General features: G+C 34.3%; 2 protein-coding genes across 2 annotated transcripts in view; both read right to left on the reverse strand.

Annotated features, from left to right (window-relative positions):
* Positions 1–919: 919 nt before the first annotated feature.
* LOC108365727 (gustatory receptor for sugar taste 43a-like) lies at positions 920–1,811 on the reverse strand (the record flags this gene model as incomplete). The annotated part of the gene is made up of 5 exons (XM_017619864.1): positions 1,787–1,811; positions 1,608–1,724; positions 1,353–1,431; positions 1,076–1,268; positions 920–988 (listed from the first exon to the last, which is right to left on the reverse strand). Coding segments are annotated over exons 1-5 (483 nt in total), but the record flags the coding sequence as incomplete, so codon positions are not given.
* An 8,312-nt stretch (positions 1,812–10,123) lies between these two features.
* Gr43a (Gustatory receptor 43a) overlaps positions 10,124–19,305 on the reverse strand; it is a 13,090-nt gene continuing 3,908 nt past the window's right edge. Inside the window, exons 3-12 of the mRNA XM_017619856.1 lie at positions 15,950–16,082; positions 14,742–14,841; positions 14,627–14,683; positions 14,412–14,555; positions 14,161–14,286; positions 13,927–14,005; positions 13,666–13,858; positions 12,581–12,649; positions 12,407–12,496; positions 10,124–10,871 (exon numbers count right to left, since the gene is read on the reverse strand). Of these exons, the coding sequence (XP_017475345.1) occupies positions 10,809–10,871; positions 12,407–12,496; positions 12,581–12,649; positions 13,666–13,858; positions 13,927–14,005; positions 14,161–14,286; positions 14,412–14,555; positions 14,627–14,683; positions 14,742–14,841; positions 15,950–16,082 (1,054 nt within the window). The 3' untranslated portion in view covers positions 10,124–10,808. The remainder of the gene's footprint in view (positions 10,872–12,406; positions 12,497–12,580; positions 12,650–13,665; positions 13,859–13,926; positions 14,006–14,160; positions 14,287–14,411; positions 14,556–14,626; positions 14,684–14,741; positions 14,842–15,949; positions 16,083–19,305) is intronic.

Below are 19,305 nucleotides of genomic sequence, written 5' to 3' on the forward strand. Positions count from 1 at the left end.
CGGCAGGAATCCGCTCGTGTGAGTACATCCCTCTTTCCACCTTCAAAGCAAATTTAGAGCTATCGGTGTAAATGCCCGCAGAATAAGGAAACCTATCATTGATAGAGGGTATCCTTTCAGGGATATAATACCTTAGACCAAAGGGCGATACTTTATAGTCTGAGCGTCTGAATTTTGTAGGAAGAGCTTCAAAAATTATGGGTCTCTAAGTTACTTGTAGCTTATGCTTTATTGTAGACTTATCAAGGAACGGCCACCAGACTGTATTGAGTGCAAGCTTAATGCTTATGCGTCAAAAACCGTCACTGTCAACAGTCTTTTTGGCGTTAAACGTCCTAACCTAGCGGGGTAATAGTAATAGATTGGCGCTTACATATACTATGCTAGTGTTTGGCCGAGCTTCTCCTCCGATTTGTGGCCTGCGCCTTGATGTTATCGCACAAAGGGGAGGGACCTACAGTTTTACGCCGACTCCGAACGGCGATTGCAATTTTATGAGAAGCTGATTTTCATGGCAGAAATACACTCGGAGGTTTGTCCTTGCCAGCCGAAGGCCCACCGCTGTTAAGAAAAAAACACTTTTTCTATATTTTTACTGCGATGTTGCTTTGACCATGGCTAGAACCCTGCGGAGTGGTAGCGCGCACTGCTAACCACTACACCAGAGCGGCTTTCCAATTGAGGGATAATAAATTGTATTACGTGCATATATGTCTAAATACTTACCGACGTCAATATATTTCTACTGATACGACAAAGTCCTAGCGCCGAGAAATTGACATCAAGAACAACAGACTGCTGCCATAACTTTTTAATCTACAATTGAAAAAAGACCAACCATTTTTGTTTGTAACATTAATTAAAGAAATTCCTTTAATTTTTAAATCCCTAAAAAAGTATTAGAAATAATAGTGTTTACCTCCTCTATCAGCAGCGGTTCACTCACTTCGCGCTTGAGTTCGGACATAATTTCTATGGTTTTCTTAGACTATAAAAAAATGTATACATATATTAAATGAATGTCCAATTGAAAATTCACAAAGTCTTAAAAATTTCGCGCCCGCTTCTTACCCACCTCCGTCGTTGCGATATGGCATGGTTCCACCACCAATATCAACCTGAGTATATGCAAAACGATCCAAATCACTTGATCCCACACATAATCGGTTACATTCCGACTCAACAAAGCTAAAAGTAGAAAATATGCCGCGAGCACCAAGTGCATCATGCAGGAAGCCAGAATGAAAAGTATAGCAAGCCCAAAAGTGCTGTTAAGTGTGAGATATATTTTATTATGTCAATTTATGCTAAACAAAGTTTTTTCTTTGATTTTTTTTTACTATCATACTTACCGGGAAAAAATCTGCACACATTTGCCCAATGATTCTTGGTTATCGGCAAGTGACTTCAAGAGGGCAACTCGTGTTTTGACTGAAATTAAATAAGTGATATTTACATCTAAAATCGACTGTGGTGGAAAGATTGTGTTCAGGTGAAAAATTTTAAAGTGGCAATCCTTTTATCGCTATTAAAGCTTTATTTATACTCCCGAAAATTTTCCGAGCACTACGCATTCTAATATATTCTTAGTTTTTTTTTGCACTTACCGCAGCTTTCTTTATGCAACGACTTAGTATTCCAACTGTCGTGAAGTGTTGAAATATTTTCTGCAGTGATTTTCATAATATTTTTTGGTATCTCTCTTTCATCCTTAATTGAGTTATCTGCAAATATAAAAATTTAAGTCGAAAACATATTTAAGAAAGAAAAAAACCATTGTTCGCACCTGAAAAATAGTTGCATTCCAGCATTTTATTTAAACGGCGAAAACGTCGACCAAGCCCCAACGCAGTGTTTGCATATAAAACATGGAATCCAATTTTGATAAGATAATGCCCATAAAATGTTAGATACCAGCTTATACAGGTTTCTAAAAACCAAAATTTATGAAAAACCATTGTTATTTTGATTGTACATATGTTTGTATGTAAAACAATTTCTTACTTATGCCACTCTTCGATTCAAGTGTTATCCATACATAGAAATCATATCCTTTAAAAATATATGCAGTTTAATTACAAATCAATTACTTTTAGTTTTAAAAATTGTTATCACCCATTATCGTTGCGCTAAACATTAACGGAACCATGGCTATTATGATGGATTTGATGCGGTCGTTTTTAAAATTCGAAAATGAATGCAAGGCCAAGTCGATCTGGAAGAGAAAATTTTTTATATGTTCGCACACCTGGATCTAAAGTGTGAGCAACTCAATACAAATTTTGGGCGATTTTTCTGCATAAATCAATTCATAGAATTTACGTCCAATTAATCTTCATGATTATATACATTAACTAAAAAACTACTGTTATACTTGTCTTTGTATGAATTGCCTTGAATCTGTACAATCCACAAGCAGTTAAATTCCCCTCTCTGAATTTTGAGTTAGCTCACTTTAGATCTAGGTGTGCGTTATGTACAGTGACTCAAACAAGTGACCACGTGTTGTTCTTTTTTAAATATTCGTAATATTTTTCCAGCTAAATTTTTTGTTATTTTTATATAAAAATATCGTCACAGTTTCAAGCTTTATACAAAATTTAGGACAATTCAACAAATTTTCATAAAAATTTCAACTTTTTATTTTGAATTTTTTTAGGTATGCAGTTTTATAGCCCATGCAATTTGTGTAAGTTTCAAACGGCTAAAAAATCGCTTTGATTTTTGAGAANCAACAAATTTTCATAAAAATTTCAACTTTTTATTTTGAATTTTTTTAGGTTGCAGTTTTATAGCCCATGCAATTTGTGTAAGTTTCAAACGGCTAAAAAATCGCTTTGATTTTTGAGAATTTTTTTGAGGCTACTTTTTCGGGTTTTTTAATATAACAAGCGCAATTTACAAAAACTTGTGTTGATATTTTGAAATTTTGTTGCTGACGGTTTCCCGTATTTTATTTAATTATTCATGCTTATAGTGCAAAAAAAAATCATTAAACCAAAAAGAATTTTAGCAACTTGAAAGTTGCACTTTATTATACTAAAATTTAGTGGGCTCCAAACTGAATACCAAATTTTTTTCTAAAGATCCTGAATAAAAAGTTTGAAATTTTGGTTAAATTCATACTTATATGAAAAAAAGTGCAAATCATTGGTCTTATGAGAAATAAAATTTTTGTTATACAGTTTCCAGAGTTTGAGGCGGCCTATCAAAATCGTTCTTCTAAGGTTCGGTAGATCTCCTTTTCGCAATCGTCATAGGATTTGTGGTGTTACAGAAGGCATTTGCTAGTTGTTGTTGCTGCCTGCCTAAATCGACAAGTCTACCTATCGTTGTTGTCAAGATGAGTTAACGGTAGGTTCAGTAAATGTGCTGTTTCGGCGGGTTTTACTAAAGGTAGAACAGTGTTAGCTCACTGGGCTTAATACGGCAAATGAACGGGTATTTGTTGACATGTGGAGTGCCTTGAAAGCCCGCTATATCTTGGTCGAGTCTGGATAAGTAGGAGTTAGGTCTACTACAGTACTCACGCGGGTCTCACGAGGTTGAACTCCGATGGCGGCATTCAAGTTATGAGGGTTTGTAAAGGTGGCGCTCGTCTCTCTGTGAAATATGTTAATAGATTGTCAGTACACTGTCGGGTCTTGCAGTTGTGGGATTAGGTCCGTAAGTTCGTTGAGTTGTATTCCAATGGCTTTGGACGCTCCTTCACTTATCCTAACTTAATTTTAGTTCTTGCCAATATGTGCATATGACTTCAATAATTTATTTCAAATATAGTAAAAAAAAATATCAACCTTGTTTAAGCGTGAATTCAGCTCTTGTGTTGGCTTTATGCTGAAGAGACCGCAAGCAATAGCAGATCCACTTGAAAGTACCACCACAGTCACATCCAAAGCAGTGATCACTTTTAGTGTTGAAGATTTCGTTCTGAAATATCGCTAATACTTATAAAGTAAATTTGTATAGGATATTGCTTAGACACGAACTTAAAAATAAATTCACTTGGGGTGTTTTTTTTTCTTTTACTTTCTATTTTAAGATCGAGATGGCAATTTAAAATCCATGCTTACCGCAAGGGAAATTTACAATTCGCATCGGAGCTATCGTAAGCTAATATGACTGCGTGAAAAACAAATACACAAGTTTATTTTTTATTATAAACTAAAGTTTTAATTTAACTGAAACACACCCATTGTTAGGCTCAAAACAATCGAGTATATGGAGAATATCCTGCTGCGTTTTATCTCTATAACACCTTTCTCATTCCGCTGAATGGAAATTGGTGCTAATGCCAATAGCTTGCACATATGAAAAACGCTTAATGATGATTCCGTGATCTCCATGATTCCATATAAGTATGTAGTCCTTGAGGGAATAATTTTCTTTATACGAATTCTCAAACTCACTTCTATCCGCGACCACACAATTTCTTTAACTGTCACCACCGTTTCATATCTAAATATGCATTGAATGTGAAAATTAGAAAATTAACCAAGTGTCATGTAGTTATAAATCTGGCTTCTAATTTGTTTACTCATAGCTATGAATGTAAGTATCTACATATGTACATAGGTAAATTAAGTAAACGCAAATGAAGAAATGCCATAAAGGGTGCCCCAAGTGTAACCGACAAAAAAATTAGCAGCGCTTCGAAGTAAGGGAAGTATATTCGGATATCCGGATGTTTGTGTATACGGATTAAATCCGGATATCCGATTAATATCCGCTCTCTTTTTCTTAATCGGATATCCTGTTAATAGCCATTAATTTTGCTAACCGGCTAATTAATATAAATTTATTTTGTTATCAGGATATCTGGTTTTTATATGAATATCCGGATATTCGGATTTTTTAATCATTTGAATATTCGAATATCCGCCAACTTTTACTTCGTGCATTGACTTCGCTGCTATTACACGTTGGTTTTCTACAACCACGATGCGATTTTTTTCTTTCTTTTAACCAGGCCATGTCCAGGTCCTTAGAGTTGCCTATTACGGCTCCGTAGAATCCAGGTTCGATTCCTGGCCCTTGTGTATATAATACTAATTAAAGAAAAGTTTTTTTAGCTTTAAAAAAGTTTCTCATCGGAAGCAATTTGCCGTCCGGTTACGGCGTAAAATTGTAAGTCCCAACACTTGTGCCACAACTTGGAGACCTACCAAGAACTACGAGCTGAAGTTCGGAGCATGTTGAAGAATATGTAATGCGGTGTTTACATGAGACGACTTTTACATGAGCCAACTTTTGATTCAACTAAGCGCCCCTAAAATTGCCTGCAAAATCGCCTTATGTAAACGCCGTATAAGTGCTAATGTCCATTAATTTTTCTGTCTCAATGCAAAGCAATTTTAAGGGATGCTTCCTAAAATTTCTTTCTATAAAAGCCTCATCTGAATCTTCTGAATCCGGATTTGAGCCCCCAATTAATAATGATTTTCATGCCGACTGATTTAGTACACACGTATTTGTGGAACACCCTTTATGTTGTAATAACACAACCCTTTTATAACCTATTGAAACATAGTATTTTAAGGCCCGAATTTGCTTTACACCTCGCCATCATAAATGTAGAAACAAACTAAAAATTTTTGTTATTTATTGCCTAATGGAAATCCGGTGTTAGGCCTCTTAGTTGCTGAGCAATAAATAGCATTCGTTGGGTCAGAGACAACTGCATAAAAATTTGAACTCGTAACATCAATATCGTTGTTCGTCGATATGCCAAGCACAAAAACATTTGGCTGCACCAGCTACCACTAGTTGGAATATGTATTTTTCAATAATAACCAGATATAGTTAAATCGTTTGTCATTAGGTGGCAAATAGTTCCTATTTTTCATTGACAGCATAGATTAACCCTTAATGGGCTATTTGTTATGAAAAATCACAAGAAATATTTTTCATTAATTCTGTTGCCTGAAAAGTACTTTGCTTTTGCATATATATGTATGTTTGTTCATACATATGTGCATAGAAACAATGGGCGCGTTCATAAGTCGTAGCTGTTGGCTAACCGTTGGCTATTTGTCTTAGAAACGCACAGTTGAGAAGTTCCGCTCAGCTCAACGGTTGGCAAGTCTTCGCCATTTTTTCCAGCGGAAAATTTTTACGCTACCTGAACTCAACGTGTTGGGCTTAGCCTAAGCAGCTGAATGAAAAGACTTACGCCGCATATATTAAATTTAACGCCGCTTTGTTAGGTGGCAGTTGCAAACAAATTTATTCAATTTTATATTACTGATGTGATAAAGTAACTAAAATATTTCATAATAATACTACGTTTCTAAGTATATGTTTTTAAGATGTTTGCTATCAAATTACACACTGTTTAATTCATTATAACATTGAACGATTTTTTCAACACGGCGGCAGCTCAGCGTTGAATTCTAAATACTATCGGCGCAGCTATCTCTGTTTGTTGCAATTTCATTTGTTTACATTTATCGCCTGTTCATTTGGCAGCATATTCATCAAGCCGTTTCTAAGACGTAATTGTTGGGTTCAACAGTTTCCAGCAGTTCCGTAGCAGATGAGTTAAACAGCTACGTGTTATGAATGCGCCCAATATTTTTGGATATTCTTAAAAAAAAATGTCATTTATTTCAATCCAATTTATTTTCACTTTGTTTTAATATTGTAATGTCGATATATATATTAGACCGGTATTCACTCAAATTCAAAAAAATTTGAAGACAAAATCATTAATTCGTTTTGTATATGAACAATTTATAAGCTGTTTTGAATGAATTCAGGCAGCCCTCTACTATATACTGATTTAAAAAATTTTGGTAAAAGAAAATTTCTCAAATCTGATTAAAAAGTTGATAATTTGCATGAAAATTTATTGAATTTTTGTGTGTTTTGCACAAAGATTAGAACTTATGTTTTCACGTTTTTATAAAAAATTAGCGGAAAAATATTAGAATATAAATTGGTGCATATATTGTGAAAAATTCGCTGTGCCAATACTTTTTTCCGGCAGTGTATCAGTATACTCTGATGTAGAAAACAAGAATTTTTCTTTTATTTTGATGCGTTTTGCTTATTCTAAACTGAATTCCTGTTTACATACCTTCAAGCCATGTAGCCGTTATTAATCTGATAGATTTTATTTTGCACTTTAATGAGAAGGATTGCAACGATAGTCACATGAAGGGTGACAATCGTTTTTTTGCGCAAACCAATATATGTATATATGTAGGTGGCAAGGAGATTTTAGCTCTGTTTGATTCCAGTGCTGGCGCGAGCTGTCCCGGTAAAAAATCTCTAATATTTTCGAAAAGAAAAGAGCATAAAATCCTTAAAATTAAGGGACAGAATATTCGAACCGTCAATGGTGGCGAAACGCTTCTATTAGCAGTGATAGTTTTGCCGTTGTTTGGCATGCGGTCTCAAGAGATCTTTAGTTTTTGATCTTGGCTTAGTTGCAGCAGGAGGTTTACTTAGGAATCGACTTTTGGAGAGCTTACGATATGGATGTTGTCAGTAGGGGCGTGAACACGAAGAGCGCGGTCTTTGCAGAGCTCCTTCCCGCCGAAGGTGACTTGTCGTTTAACGCGGTGCAGCATGATGTAACGCATGAATAAAGCGTAGCTCTGGAAAAAGTAAAAGCGCAGTTCCCGTCGTTCGTCGTACTAGGGCTTGGCAAGACAGATCAAGAAGAGCCCGGCAACGATGTGACAGATGAAAACCTTCCGGTCAAACAGCGGAACTATCCAAAAGTTTGTGTATCAGGAGCTAGCCTGGGCCAACAATCATGCCAACCTTTTTATTGGAATTTGTCGTGTTGGTGAAAAGTTTTTTAGTTATTAATCGACTTCAAAAAAAGCGGACGCTATCAATTCGCCGGAATATTTTTTTTGTAAATATCTTGGGTTTATTATATTCAATAACCTCTATCTGACAAAAATGAGATTCTGATATAAAAATCCACCTAAGGCTTAACTGTCATTGGTGCTATTATTGCTGACCTTGTATAACATTGACAAAAGAATTTACAACATCAGTGATGACAGGTAAGTCCCAGACGGGTTCTAACATTACAAAGCACTTTTGTTTGAAAATTGCAGATAGAGAGTATTGAATAAAAGCCCTCGATATGTTACTGAGAACTTTGGGCCACGTGAACCTTTTTTTCTCGAAAAGGTTGTATGTATTCAAGCGTGGTCGCATACAACTTTAGTTTCGATCTTGGGATCATGAAAAATAAGCGTTATTCCTATTTTCTTTTTCATGAGCATTGAAGTCGTTTTTTTTTTCTTAAAAAATTGCTGACTTAATTTTTCATACTTTTTCGTGGTGCCATTACGGCGTAGTGTTTAGAAGTGCGCATAACCATTCCATAGACTCTGGGATCGAGCCCAGTTTCCGACTAACATCAAAAACAAAAGGTTTTTCTGATATGGGTCGTCCCTCGGCAGGCAATGGCAAACATCCGAGTGTATTTCTGCTTTGAAAAATCGCTTATCATAAAAATACAGTCGCTTCGACGTAAGTGAAAGTTTTTGACATTTTGCTGGAGAAATACGTCTAGATGCTCTAGGTCCTGGGTCCCTGGGGTCTAGGAGCATTTCTACATACAAGAAAAACTGTTTGAAAAAATGTCGCTTTCATTATTTTTGCGGTTAGGACTCGATATGTACTCGTGAGTAATAAAAATGTTCTCAAAGGATCCACTTCCCAATGGAATCTATCAAAATTCGGACATTTCATATAATTGTTCACCGCATACCTCGTTTAGGGTTAATTCATAACAACGCTGTTTACAATGGTCCTGTTTAAAGTGTAAATAACCATTAAAGTTCGTGACAATGACACAGTAATCATGCACGCCATTAAATAGTCAAGCTATGGAAACTCCACAAACTTCCTTACGAACATATAAAAGTAAACAAATTATGGCTTGTATGTACTTAATCATGTGTGAGCGTCGTTTTTTTTTACCAGAAAGCATAAATGGGCAAGCCTTAAAATTGAAACTTCATGGCTTTTAAATGATATATTGCGTGAAATAATGATTCAACCACTGAAGCGGTAGCCATCAGTTAATACGTTTGTGTTACAACGGCAACGCGTGTGTATTGCTGCGTATGCGAGTAATTGAAAATAAACACATAACACAGCAGCTAGTGTGGCATATATTTAGGCGAATAAGAGCGTTGACTGCGTGTTAACCACGTAAATTATCACGCTGCGGGAGTGTTGATAGGTGTCGTCACATGCGTTTTTGTTTTTGTAGTAGGCGTGTTGATCGGTTGTTTAACAAATTGATGTCTACAGGTATTTATGTTTAGATAATTATTAAGCATGTATTTAACTAGACGTGTTTGTATGTTCATGACGTTACCTGAAATGTAATAGGCCGTAACTATCAACATATTTATTTTTTTTTTTGTATAAATCGATGTGAGAACTTGTAATTCGATGTGATGCATCATCATCAATCAATAAGGAAATTTTGAATTACAGGCTTTTGCATTTCAGATGGCGATATTTATGTATTAATGTACATAAATTAACAATTTCTATGATATATGATGGAAAGTTTCAAGTCATTAAGAAATTTAGTTAAAATTAAAAAAAAAATACTATAGTACATTAACACATAAGAAAATAAAATTTAGGTATTAGGTTACGTACTTACCTGAGGAATATTTTCCACATTCTACCAACCTAAATTCTGTGGTCATATGCAATAACCGCCTAAGTCGAAAAACCTGAATTCGAGAAAAAACGTTTTAAGCATTTCCCCTTATGGGGAAACTAAAATATGTTCGTCTATAACTTTTTAAATAGTAGTTGTAGACTACAATAGCATATACATATGACTCAATTCTTTCTTAAGTCGACCTAGGCGGTTATTGCTTATGACCACAGAATTAGTTTTACTTTTGCTAAATAAAAAAGATTTTTTAGACTGCAGTTCTGTTTTATCCAAATGAATTTTCATGTATGTATGTTTATTTTCGGTCTACAATTTTATTATTAGATGTTATTGGCATATCGTCGGTGATACTGCAAAACGTTCTATGTCACTTATTACCTCTGGTGCTTAATTGATCTGTTGTCTGTATCTGATCGCTTCTGGCAGTCGCTCATCTTCATCAGCCAAAGGTAGACAGTTTTGTCATTCGTTTATTAGGGTGTAACGATTTGCAGATGCATTCCGGTGCAAGCAAGAGACCATTTAAGTCTCAAGGATACTAATAGACATAAACCGTTTTGCAGTATCACCGACGATATGACCCATTTGCGACAAAAGTCTAACTGCAGTAAAGAACTTCTGAACATTTTAAATCCATTGTCTGGAGTTACTCTAATATAGGATGATCTTAAAGTTTTAGTATTTTTGCTGTAGTTTCCAGCCTTTTTTTATTCCCAAGTGGTGGGAGCATTTACTTCGTTCGAGGTAGAAACTTCTCCTTTATACTAAAAGTACCTATTGGTAAAAGTAAATTTGGTAAAAGTAAATTTGTGTTTAGCTACGGCTCTTTATGCGCCTAAAACTATTTTATCAAATTCTTTTTACATTATAATATGTCCTAGCCTATTACCCTTTAGTTTACCTTGTTCAAATATGCAGATAAGACACCATCATACAACTATTACTTGAAAATTTTCACATTGTTGCACAATTCATTGCTGACCAGAAGCACAAACTGCAATTAAGGCTCGGTGGAAATGGGCTATTACATCGCTTACATACGCATTTAATGGATGGCGTTTTCTGCAGAACTATTTATCTTGTACTTGGTGTTGGTGGTTTATTAAAGTTTCGGTATATTTCTAGAATATGTTGTCCATTAACCGCTGGCCTTTTGGAACTGTATTAAAATAACTAGATACGTAGCAATCGCTGAGCTAAACTGTAAAAAAATAAAAGAAAATAATTTAAATATTTAGTTCAGAATTTGATATAAGTACATATGTGATTACAGGGCACTATAAAATTTTACTGTAGTTAATGCTCAGAAAAAGTATTTAGGAAAATGTTTTAAATGCGAAAACGTGGAAAAGTCGAAAGTAAGGCTCATACAAACTTTTTCTATTTTCAATTTAAATTTTGGCTACCTTCAACTTTAGAGAAGCATACTCCCTGATAGTGCAAGGTGTGAGCCAGAAGGTGAGTGGGTTAGGATTTCCCATCCGGTACCATCGAGATAAATTTTGACCACTTGCGACATCATCATCATCATGATGGAAGTTCAATGACTTACGTCTGGTTGCCCACTCTGGCCATATTTCAGCAGTGATTGTCTGTGGAGAGCCCCATCGATCGTCTGACCACTTTTCAGAAGCTCTGATATAGGATAGGATTGTGGTAAAACCAAAGGCAGAGCAATACTTTGCTGCCATTCATATTTAGATTTGGAGTCGGTAGTCCGGATTCAACGTGCTTAGCATACGGCTTCTGGCGCTTTGGATTCTCATATGATAAATGAGCTTTTGGGAAACAGTGAAACGCCGTTCGATATCTTGGGCTTTGACTTCCTGAAGCACCCAGTTTCCGACTTCCTGGACCATAGCATGCTTTTAAATCGCAATGAAATGACTGGTTCTTCTTGGGTTTGTCACGAGTCTTCGTACAAAACTGCCTCCAATTCAACGGCCTTCCTTCGGGCTTCTTTTCGTTTGGGTCTAAAGTACCACTTCTGAAACGGCGGAACCAGTACTCATATGTTGAAATTGATAGAGCCTTTCTACTAGATTTATTCCAATAAATTTAAGCAATTACTTCCTCTTAAAATTTCAGAGCTTCTACTAGATTTATTCCAATAAATTGAAGTAAAAGGTCTGAAGTTTTAAGAAAAATTGCCAGCAATTGCTTACTTTTTATTCATAAGGCCCAAGAACTCCTATAGAGAGTGATTTGCTGAGATACCAATTAAAATAGGTAGTACAGACTTTGATCGTTTTATGGGCTCAGTTTTCCTCTTGTTGTCCAGCCCCCAGGAATAGTTCCATGACCTATGTACCAATTTTAACTCGACGTAAAGGCGTGCGGCCATTGTGAGAGTGCATTACTGCTTGTGGAAATTTTGATTCCACGCGATATTATGTAGATGTTCCTTGACTTAGCTTAGATGTAGTTAGAAAACATATACAGCTTCTTCTGACGCCGCACATGCTCTTACAAACCTGTACCCCCGATAATGGAGTCACAATGGATGGTGTTAATAAATGTTCTAGAGCTTTCAACTCTCTCTCCCTATCGAAATGTAAAAATGTGCTGATAGACCAATAATGGTGACTTTCCTGTTATAGCTTTCATAGTCGACAACTTTAGTCGACTGAGCTTTTTAGATTGGCTTATAAAATACCAGATTACATATTACCAAATTACGGACGATACTAAAGCATCCGTCCCTAATATAAATAATCTATTAAACTATACACTCACCGATGTCAATATCTTTCTATTAATACGACAGAGCCCCAGCGCCGAGAATTCTATGTCATTAACCAGCAATTGTTGCCAAAATCTCCTGATCTGTGGAAAAAATATTGTAACAGTTTATACTCGTACTCTGTAAGTACCCACATGGAGAAAGAAACGGAAATAAGCAAGACTTACCTCTTCAGCCAGTATAGGCTCATGAGTTTTTCGCTCGATTTCAGATAATATTTGTATGGTTTTCTTTGACTGCAAATAAACAAAAAAAAAATTAGGTTTTTATTTAAATCTAGAACAAATAATTAAGCGATTGCTTTAAATTAACAAGCAATTTTTAAGTAAAAAACAAAACCGACTTCAATTCCGATATAAAAATTTAAGAGTACCGTTAATTTCTTAATAATCCAATGATCGGGTCTGAACCAAATTAGAATGGGACCACTTATGAGGTACAACGTTTCCTTTAAAAGAAGTATTATAGAAATCCGTTGCCATGGTTAACATACATACATAAAAAAAAAATATTCCGACGAATTGGTAACCTTTTTCTTTTTTTGAAGTCGGTTACAAAAAAAAAAAATAGAAACTCGAGAATTCCAAAGCATTTTTCCATCACATCTTGATCGTTCATTCAAAGTTTCGAGATATTCAATCGATATTTACTCCTATTATTTTTAGTGTTGAATGTATCGAGTACTTTTGAGGATCGAGTTCTTTGGTATCGATACTTTTAAGGATCGGGTATTTTTCAGAGTACTGAGTACTTTCTTCAAATATACACATTTTAGTAACATTTCAATACTTAGTGTAGAAATCTCACAAGCTGGCAGTACTTTGTTTTTGAATCCCAAATTACGTCAAATGAATGGCTAACTATACTGGGTACAAGAAGTGTACTTGAAAGTTATTGAAACTGCAAATTGAGTACAATAATTTGGGAATACCGTTAAAAGTTAATAAAACTCATTATTTTTTAAGTATATTCGACACTTAATACTGAATACTTTGAATCGATCCTGAGTAGGTACATGTATCAAACCGATTATTGAAACAGTATTTTTAAGTACTGAGTACTTTCGAGTTCTTTTAAGTTCTGAGTACTTTCGAATTCTTTTGTGAGTACTGAGTTCTTTGAAGTACTCAATATCCATACTTTTAAACATCGGGTGCTGTCGATCTTTTTGAGAATCGAGTTGTGAGTACTTTTGGTATTGATACTGTCCAACACTAATTATTTTATTATCTGAAAGCATAATTGTACACACCTCTTCCGTTGCTCTGTGACATGGTTCCACTACCATTAGCAATCTGAATATATGGAAAGCAATCCACAACACCTGACCCCATACATAGTCGGCTACATTTCTGTTCAACAACGCTAAAAATAGAAAATATGCAGTGGCCACCAAGTGCAGCAGGCAGGATACTAAAATGAAAAGCACTGCCACACCGTAAGCGCTAACAGGAGAGAGATATGGATACGGTTAATAAAGGCTTAGTACCAGGATTTCTGGAATATTACTTACTTGGAAAAAATCTGCACACACTTGCCTAATGAATCGTAATTTTCGGCAATTGATCTCAGCAAAATGACGCGCGTCTTGCCTGGAAGGAAAATTCAATAAAACAATCAAGAATAAGGATGTTAATTTTTTTTTTTATTTTTTTAACCAAGATGCTTAAATTCTTATGTACATACTATTTTTATTGCTGTGTATTATGCAGCAAAAATCAATGAACTTCGTTCCACTCTCACTTACCTAAACATTCTTTAGACAACGATTCACTGCTTACGCGTTCTATACTCTCGTGTATTGATATTGCATGATCTGGTGTGATTTTAAGGCTATTCATGTGATTTCGAACTACAGTCAACGATTTTTTATCTGAAAATTTAAAAAAGGCTTGTTTATAATTTAAAACGTTTTTAACAATAATGTGTTTGGGAACGATTTCAAATTAAGTTCAAGGACAAAAGATTGTATTCGTAATTTACTTCACATCGTCTTACTTGTTAGATAACAGCTTCTTAACATTTCATTCAAGCGACCGAAACGTCTGCCAAATCCAAAAGCGGTATTGGCAAATAAAACGTGAAAGCCAATCAAGACAAAATAAAGTAAATAAAACGGTAAATACCATGCAAGATTGGAATCTAGTCAAAGAGAGAAAGAAAGAATTATACATTTTGTATGAATGTATGCAAATTAAAATTCTATTACTTACCTGAACCATTTTCAGGTGTAAGTTGGACTTGAAGTATCCATGTGTAAATATCGAAGCCTTGATAGATTTTTTAATAAATAGCTAATAATTAATGCTTTTAAATTATTATAATCACCTATTAGGGCACCGCTTATCAACAAAGGAATTACGGCCAATATTCTGGTTATGTGGCGATCACTTTTGAAATTCGAAAATGAATGTAATGCAGCATCAAACTATGTTGTAAAAATAGTAACGGATAAATGTGGGATACAGTTTTTAAAATTTATACTCAAAAACAATTCATGTGATAAAATAAGTATTCAATTTAGTTGAATTCAATTCAAGCATTTTTCATATGTATGTAGATAATTCAATTCTTTTTAATTTATAAATTACACTGGTATACAGCAAAAATGTATTCATGGAAAAAAAGTTAACTCGATTTTCGAAATCACCGAGTAATTCTAAATAAGAATTGGGTAGTGGCGTCTGGAGAACAAAAACAAAACTAAAATTTGTGATCCAGTGTTATTTTTCATTCGACCATTATGAGCTGGAAGGCAATTAAATGAACTAGATCAGTAAAATATGTTATTCGCTAAATGAAATGGCGATATGCTTTCTCATCTAGCGATGTAGAGATTTCCACTTCAACGCTGTCAGACTGGAGTGCTACTAGGAAATTTATAATGAATTTGAATGCGATCGCCGTGATCGGGTATAATTCTGCCATTGTCGTTCGGATGTGGCGTAAAACTGTAGGCCCCTCGTCTTTGTGTGACAGCATCAAGGCGCACGCAACAAATCCGAGGAGAAGCAAATGTGTAAGCGCCAAATATTTATTTATTATTTTGGGCGTGTGTGAATCAGTAACAAAGTTCTATGGGGAAAGCTGTTGAATAATATTTTTACTATGGTGATACAGTTTTGCCAATCTGCTGTGTGAAAAGAAATCTTTTTTGACAGCAGTAAATTTTTGATAACCGCAGATTTATTCGGAATAAACTATTACAAATTGAAGTGAAATTAATATTTTAAGAAAACATCTACCATCATTGATTACAATTCATAAATTTAAACTTTTATTTAACGAAAAACTACACACATCAACAATCTATGCATTTGTCAAAACTTTCACTAGTCTCATGAGCTACTGCCATTTTTTTCACCCCATACTTGTCAAAAATTTACTCGCCGCGAACTTTGTTACCGATTCATANACCTCATACTTGTCAAAAATTTACTCGCCGCGAACTTTGTTACCGATTCATACACACTCTTTCTAATTTTCTAATATTTTAAAGTTTTTTATCCCATGAATTAATCATTCAATCGACTTACCTTTTTTAAGCTTTCATTGACCTCTCTTGTTGGTTTCACACTGAAGAGACCGCATCCCAAGCCAGCGGCACTTGAAAGTATCACTACTATCACATCGAGTGCAGTTACCACTTTTGATGTAGATGAATTCATTCTAAAAGATTGACTATTTGAGTTATGTAAATTAANATCGAGTGCAGTTACCACTTTTGATGTAGATGAATTCATTCTAAAAGATTAGATTGACTATTTGAATTATGTAAATTACATAGATTTATCTGATACAGCAACAAATTTTTGCGTAAATAATTTACCGGTGAACTTTTCGAAAAGTAAAAAATATCTTTTTTATTTTTAAATACATCATTATGTGGAAAAATGGAAATTTCAGGTCGCTGTAGCCCTTATGTTTATTAATTTACATTACGCTCCTACGGAAAAAACATCGCTTACAAAAATATTTGAGTTCGTAGACTGTAAAGTTGTATTTAGTGGGTTAGAGTTTGAGTTATTAGAATTTAGTGAGCTAAGGAAGTAATCTATGTAGGTCGCAGCGGTAAATCAAACTCTGAAATCAAGTCATAAATAAAACAGTTAACTTATTCTAGTAATTCGTTTTTTCCGAAGTTATTAAATTTAGCCAGTGAATGTGCTGCAGTCGTAGTCCACTTTTTTCCTTTTTTATGCTTATGTATAAGATACATATTGTACCTACGTATGCATGTACGTATGCATCGCAAGTTTCCATCAAACGTTTTTGTTGAAATTTACAACTCGTGTTTTAATAACCGACTAGCTCGCTATTTTTTGTAAGTATATACAGTCAGTGTCAAAAAAAGGTAAAATAACACAGTTCAACAAAATTTGTTCGTAATTTATCTCAAAAAACGGGTCGACCTCATCTTATAGATTTTTTGATACTAATTTGAAGTGCATTGACAAAATTTGTCTAGCACGTTTAGTTTTTGAGAAAAAATTTCAAATTTCAAAAATTTTTTTTTTAATTGAATTTGGACGTAGTTTTTCCGAATAAAAAACCAGGNAATTTGTCTAGCACGTTTAGTTTTTGAGAAAAAATTTCAAATTTCAAAAAAATTTTTTTAATTGAATTTGGACGTAGTTTTTCCGAAGAAAAAACCAGATATTAATGAAAATCCAATTCGTCTGATGGATTGTACCTAGTTGATAAGAAATGAGTGAAAAATTAGGAAAAAAACTAACCTATCATTTAAAAAAATTTTCGAAATCGGTTATGCGGCAACATACATAAAAAAATATTCCGACAAATAGATAACCTTCTCCTTTTTTTGAAGTCGGTTAAAAATAATTAAAAAATTACGATTTTGAGATGAAGACGAAGTCGCATTTTAAAATTTGCATGCAATTAAGATAACTAACAAATTTTTATTTTAACTCTTAAATAAGTTCATAACAAACTGTATGCTCGGTACAACTCAATTGTTAAAATAACGAGTAATTTTTATGCAAAAAACACAACCGACTTCAATTCTTATATACAAATTTAGAAGTACCTTTAATTTCTTCATGGTCCAGTTATCGGATCTAAAAAAAAAAATGGTATGGGACCTCCGCTGAGGCACCACCTTTCCGATAGAAAAATCGAAATCGATCGAAATCCGTTAATGTGGTCCAAAGTTATGCGGTAACATACACAAAAAAAAAAAAATATATTCCGATGAATTGATAACTTCCTCATTTTTTTGAAGTCGGTTAAAAAGANCAAAAAAAAAAATATATATTCCGATGAATTGATAACTTCCTCATTTTTTTGAAGTCGGTTAAAAAGGGAAAAATCAATGAAAAATTATTAAAAATTTTTTAATAGCTATATTTTAACATTTCTAATAAAATTTACATTACAAAAAATCTCAGCTCGTCCCCCTAAATTATGCTCTGCGCACGCCCATCTATGTACATCTATTGTCTTCGAAATTGTTAAATTGTAAATTAAGTAATTACATACATACACACTGGCAATCAAAAGTGAGTGCATGGTGTTTTTGGTTTAATATTTGCAATGGTTTTCAAGTTAAATTTTTTTGTTATTTTTTTATGAAAACATGGTTCATGCTGTAATCAAAACCAAACTTTCAAACTTTAAACAGACCTTAGAAAAATTAGTTTTCAAATTTTCGTCTAAATTTTGAACTTTTTTATCTGAATTTTTAGACAAATTTTGAGTAATCTTTAAATCTAGTAAAACAAGTACAAGTTTGAAGCGACTAGAAAATCGAATAATGGCTAAAATCCAGCCGGATTTCCGTATTTCGATTATAGCAGATTCTATTTAAAAATCTAGTTCAGTTTTTTTNGACCTTAGAAAAATTAGTTTTCAAATTTTCGTCTAAATTTTGAACTTTTTAATCTGAATTTTTAGACAAATTTTGAGTAATCTTTAAATCTAGTAAAACAAGTACAAGTTTGAAGCGACTAGAAAATCGCGTTGATTTTTAATAGGGATGTGCCGGGTATCCGGTATATATCCAGAATCCGGCTTATCCGGCCTTTTTTCTAGTATCCAACTATCCGGCCGAATAATGGCTAAAATCCAGCCGGATTTCCGTATTTCGATTATAGCAGATTCTACTTAAAAATCTAGTTCAGTTTTTGTTAATTGTTATAATCAAATTTAATAGTATCTTATTAGTAATTAGAAGTTAAAAATTTATATATTTTTCATTATGAAGTCAAGAACCCATTTCTATTTTCAACATAAATGCTGAGCCAAGCCGATAGTTGGCTCACGAGTCGATATATTTGGTAAACTAGTATTTTTGGTCTGATTTCGTTCATAAAGGGTGAACACACCAAAATTGCGACACTTTGGGAAGCTTAGAACTTACCCAAAAAGATTTCAATATTTTGAAATTCAAATACCATAAGTTCACCATGACCTTAGTTGGACGTAGAAGAAATTTCATTTGAATTTGATTCCTAGTTGAGCTAAAAATGGCAACCGAGTTAGAAATGAGACAAACCATTTTGCACGAGTTTATAATTGATTCGGCCTTAAGTATACGTAAAATTGCTAAAAACTTAAGATTGCCCTATTCGACAGTTTGCAGGGTTTTAATCGGTACAAATAAGGCCTGGCAGTTACGAGAAAACCAGGGAGCGGGGGTTAGCATGGTCAAGGTGATAAAAACAGTGATCTGAAGGTCCTCAGTGCGTTTTCGCGAGATACGAAGATTTTGTTGCAAATCCGTACGGAGATCGCAGTTTTTCGTACAAAAGGTAAAGCGGAAAGCTTCATTGAGATGTTCTACAGCTCAAACAGCGCCAGACCGAGGCGCAAAGTAGAATGTTACAGCGAAATCCCGCATTCGGAAGTTGTATGAATTCTAAATTAAAAAATA

The sequence above is a fragment of the Rhagoletis zephyria genome, unplaced genomic scaffold (genome assembly GCF_001687245.7).
Source record: "Rhagoletis zephyria isolate East Lansing unplaced genomic scaffold, Rhagoletis_zephyria_1.1 Rzeph_scaffold_01978, whole genome shotgun sequence".
NCBI lineage: Eukaryota > Metazoa > Arthropoda > Insecta > Diptera > Tephritidae > Rhagoletis > Rhagoletis zephyria.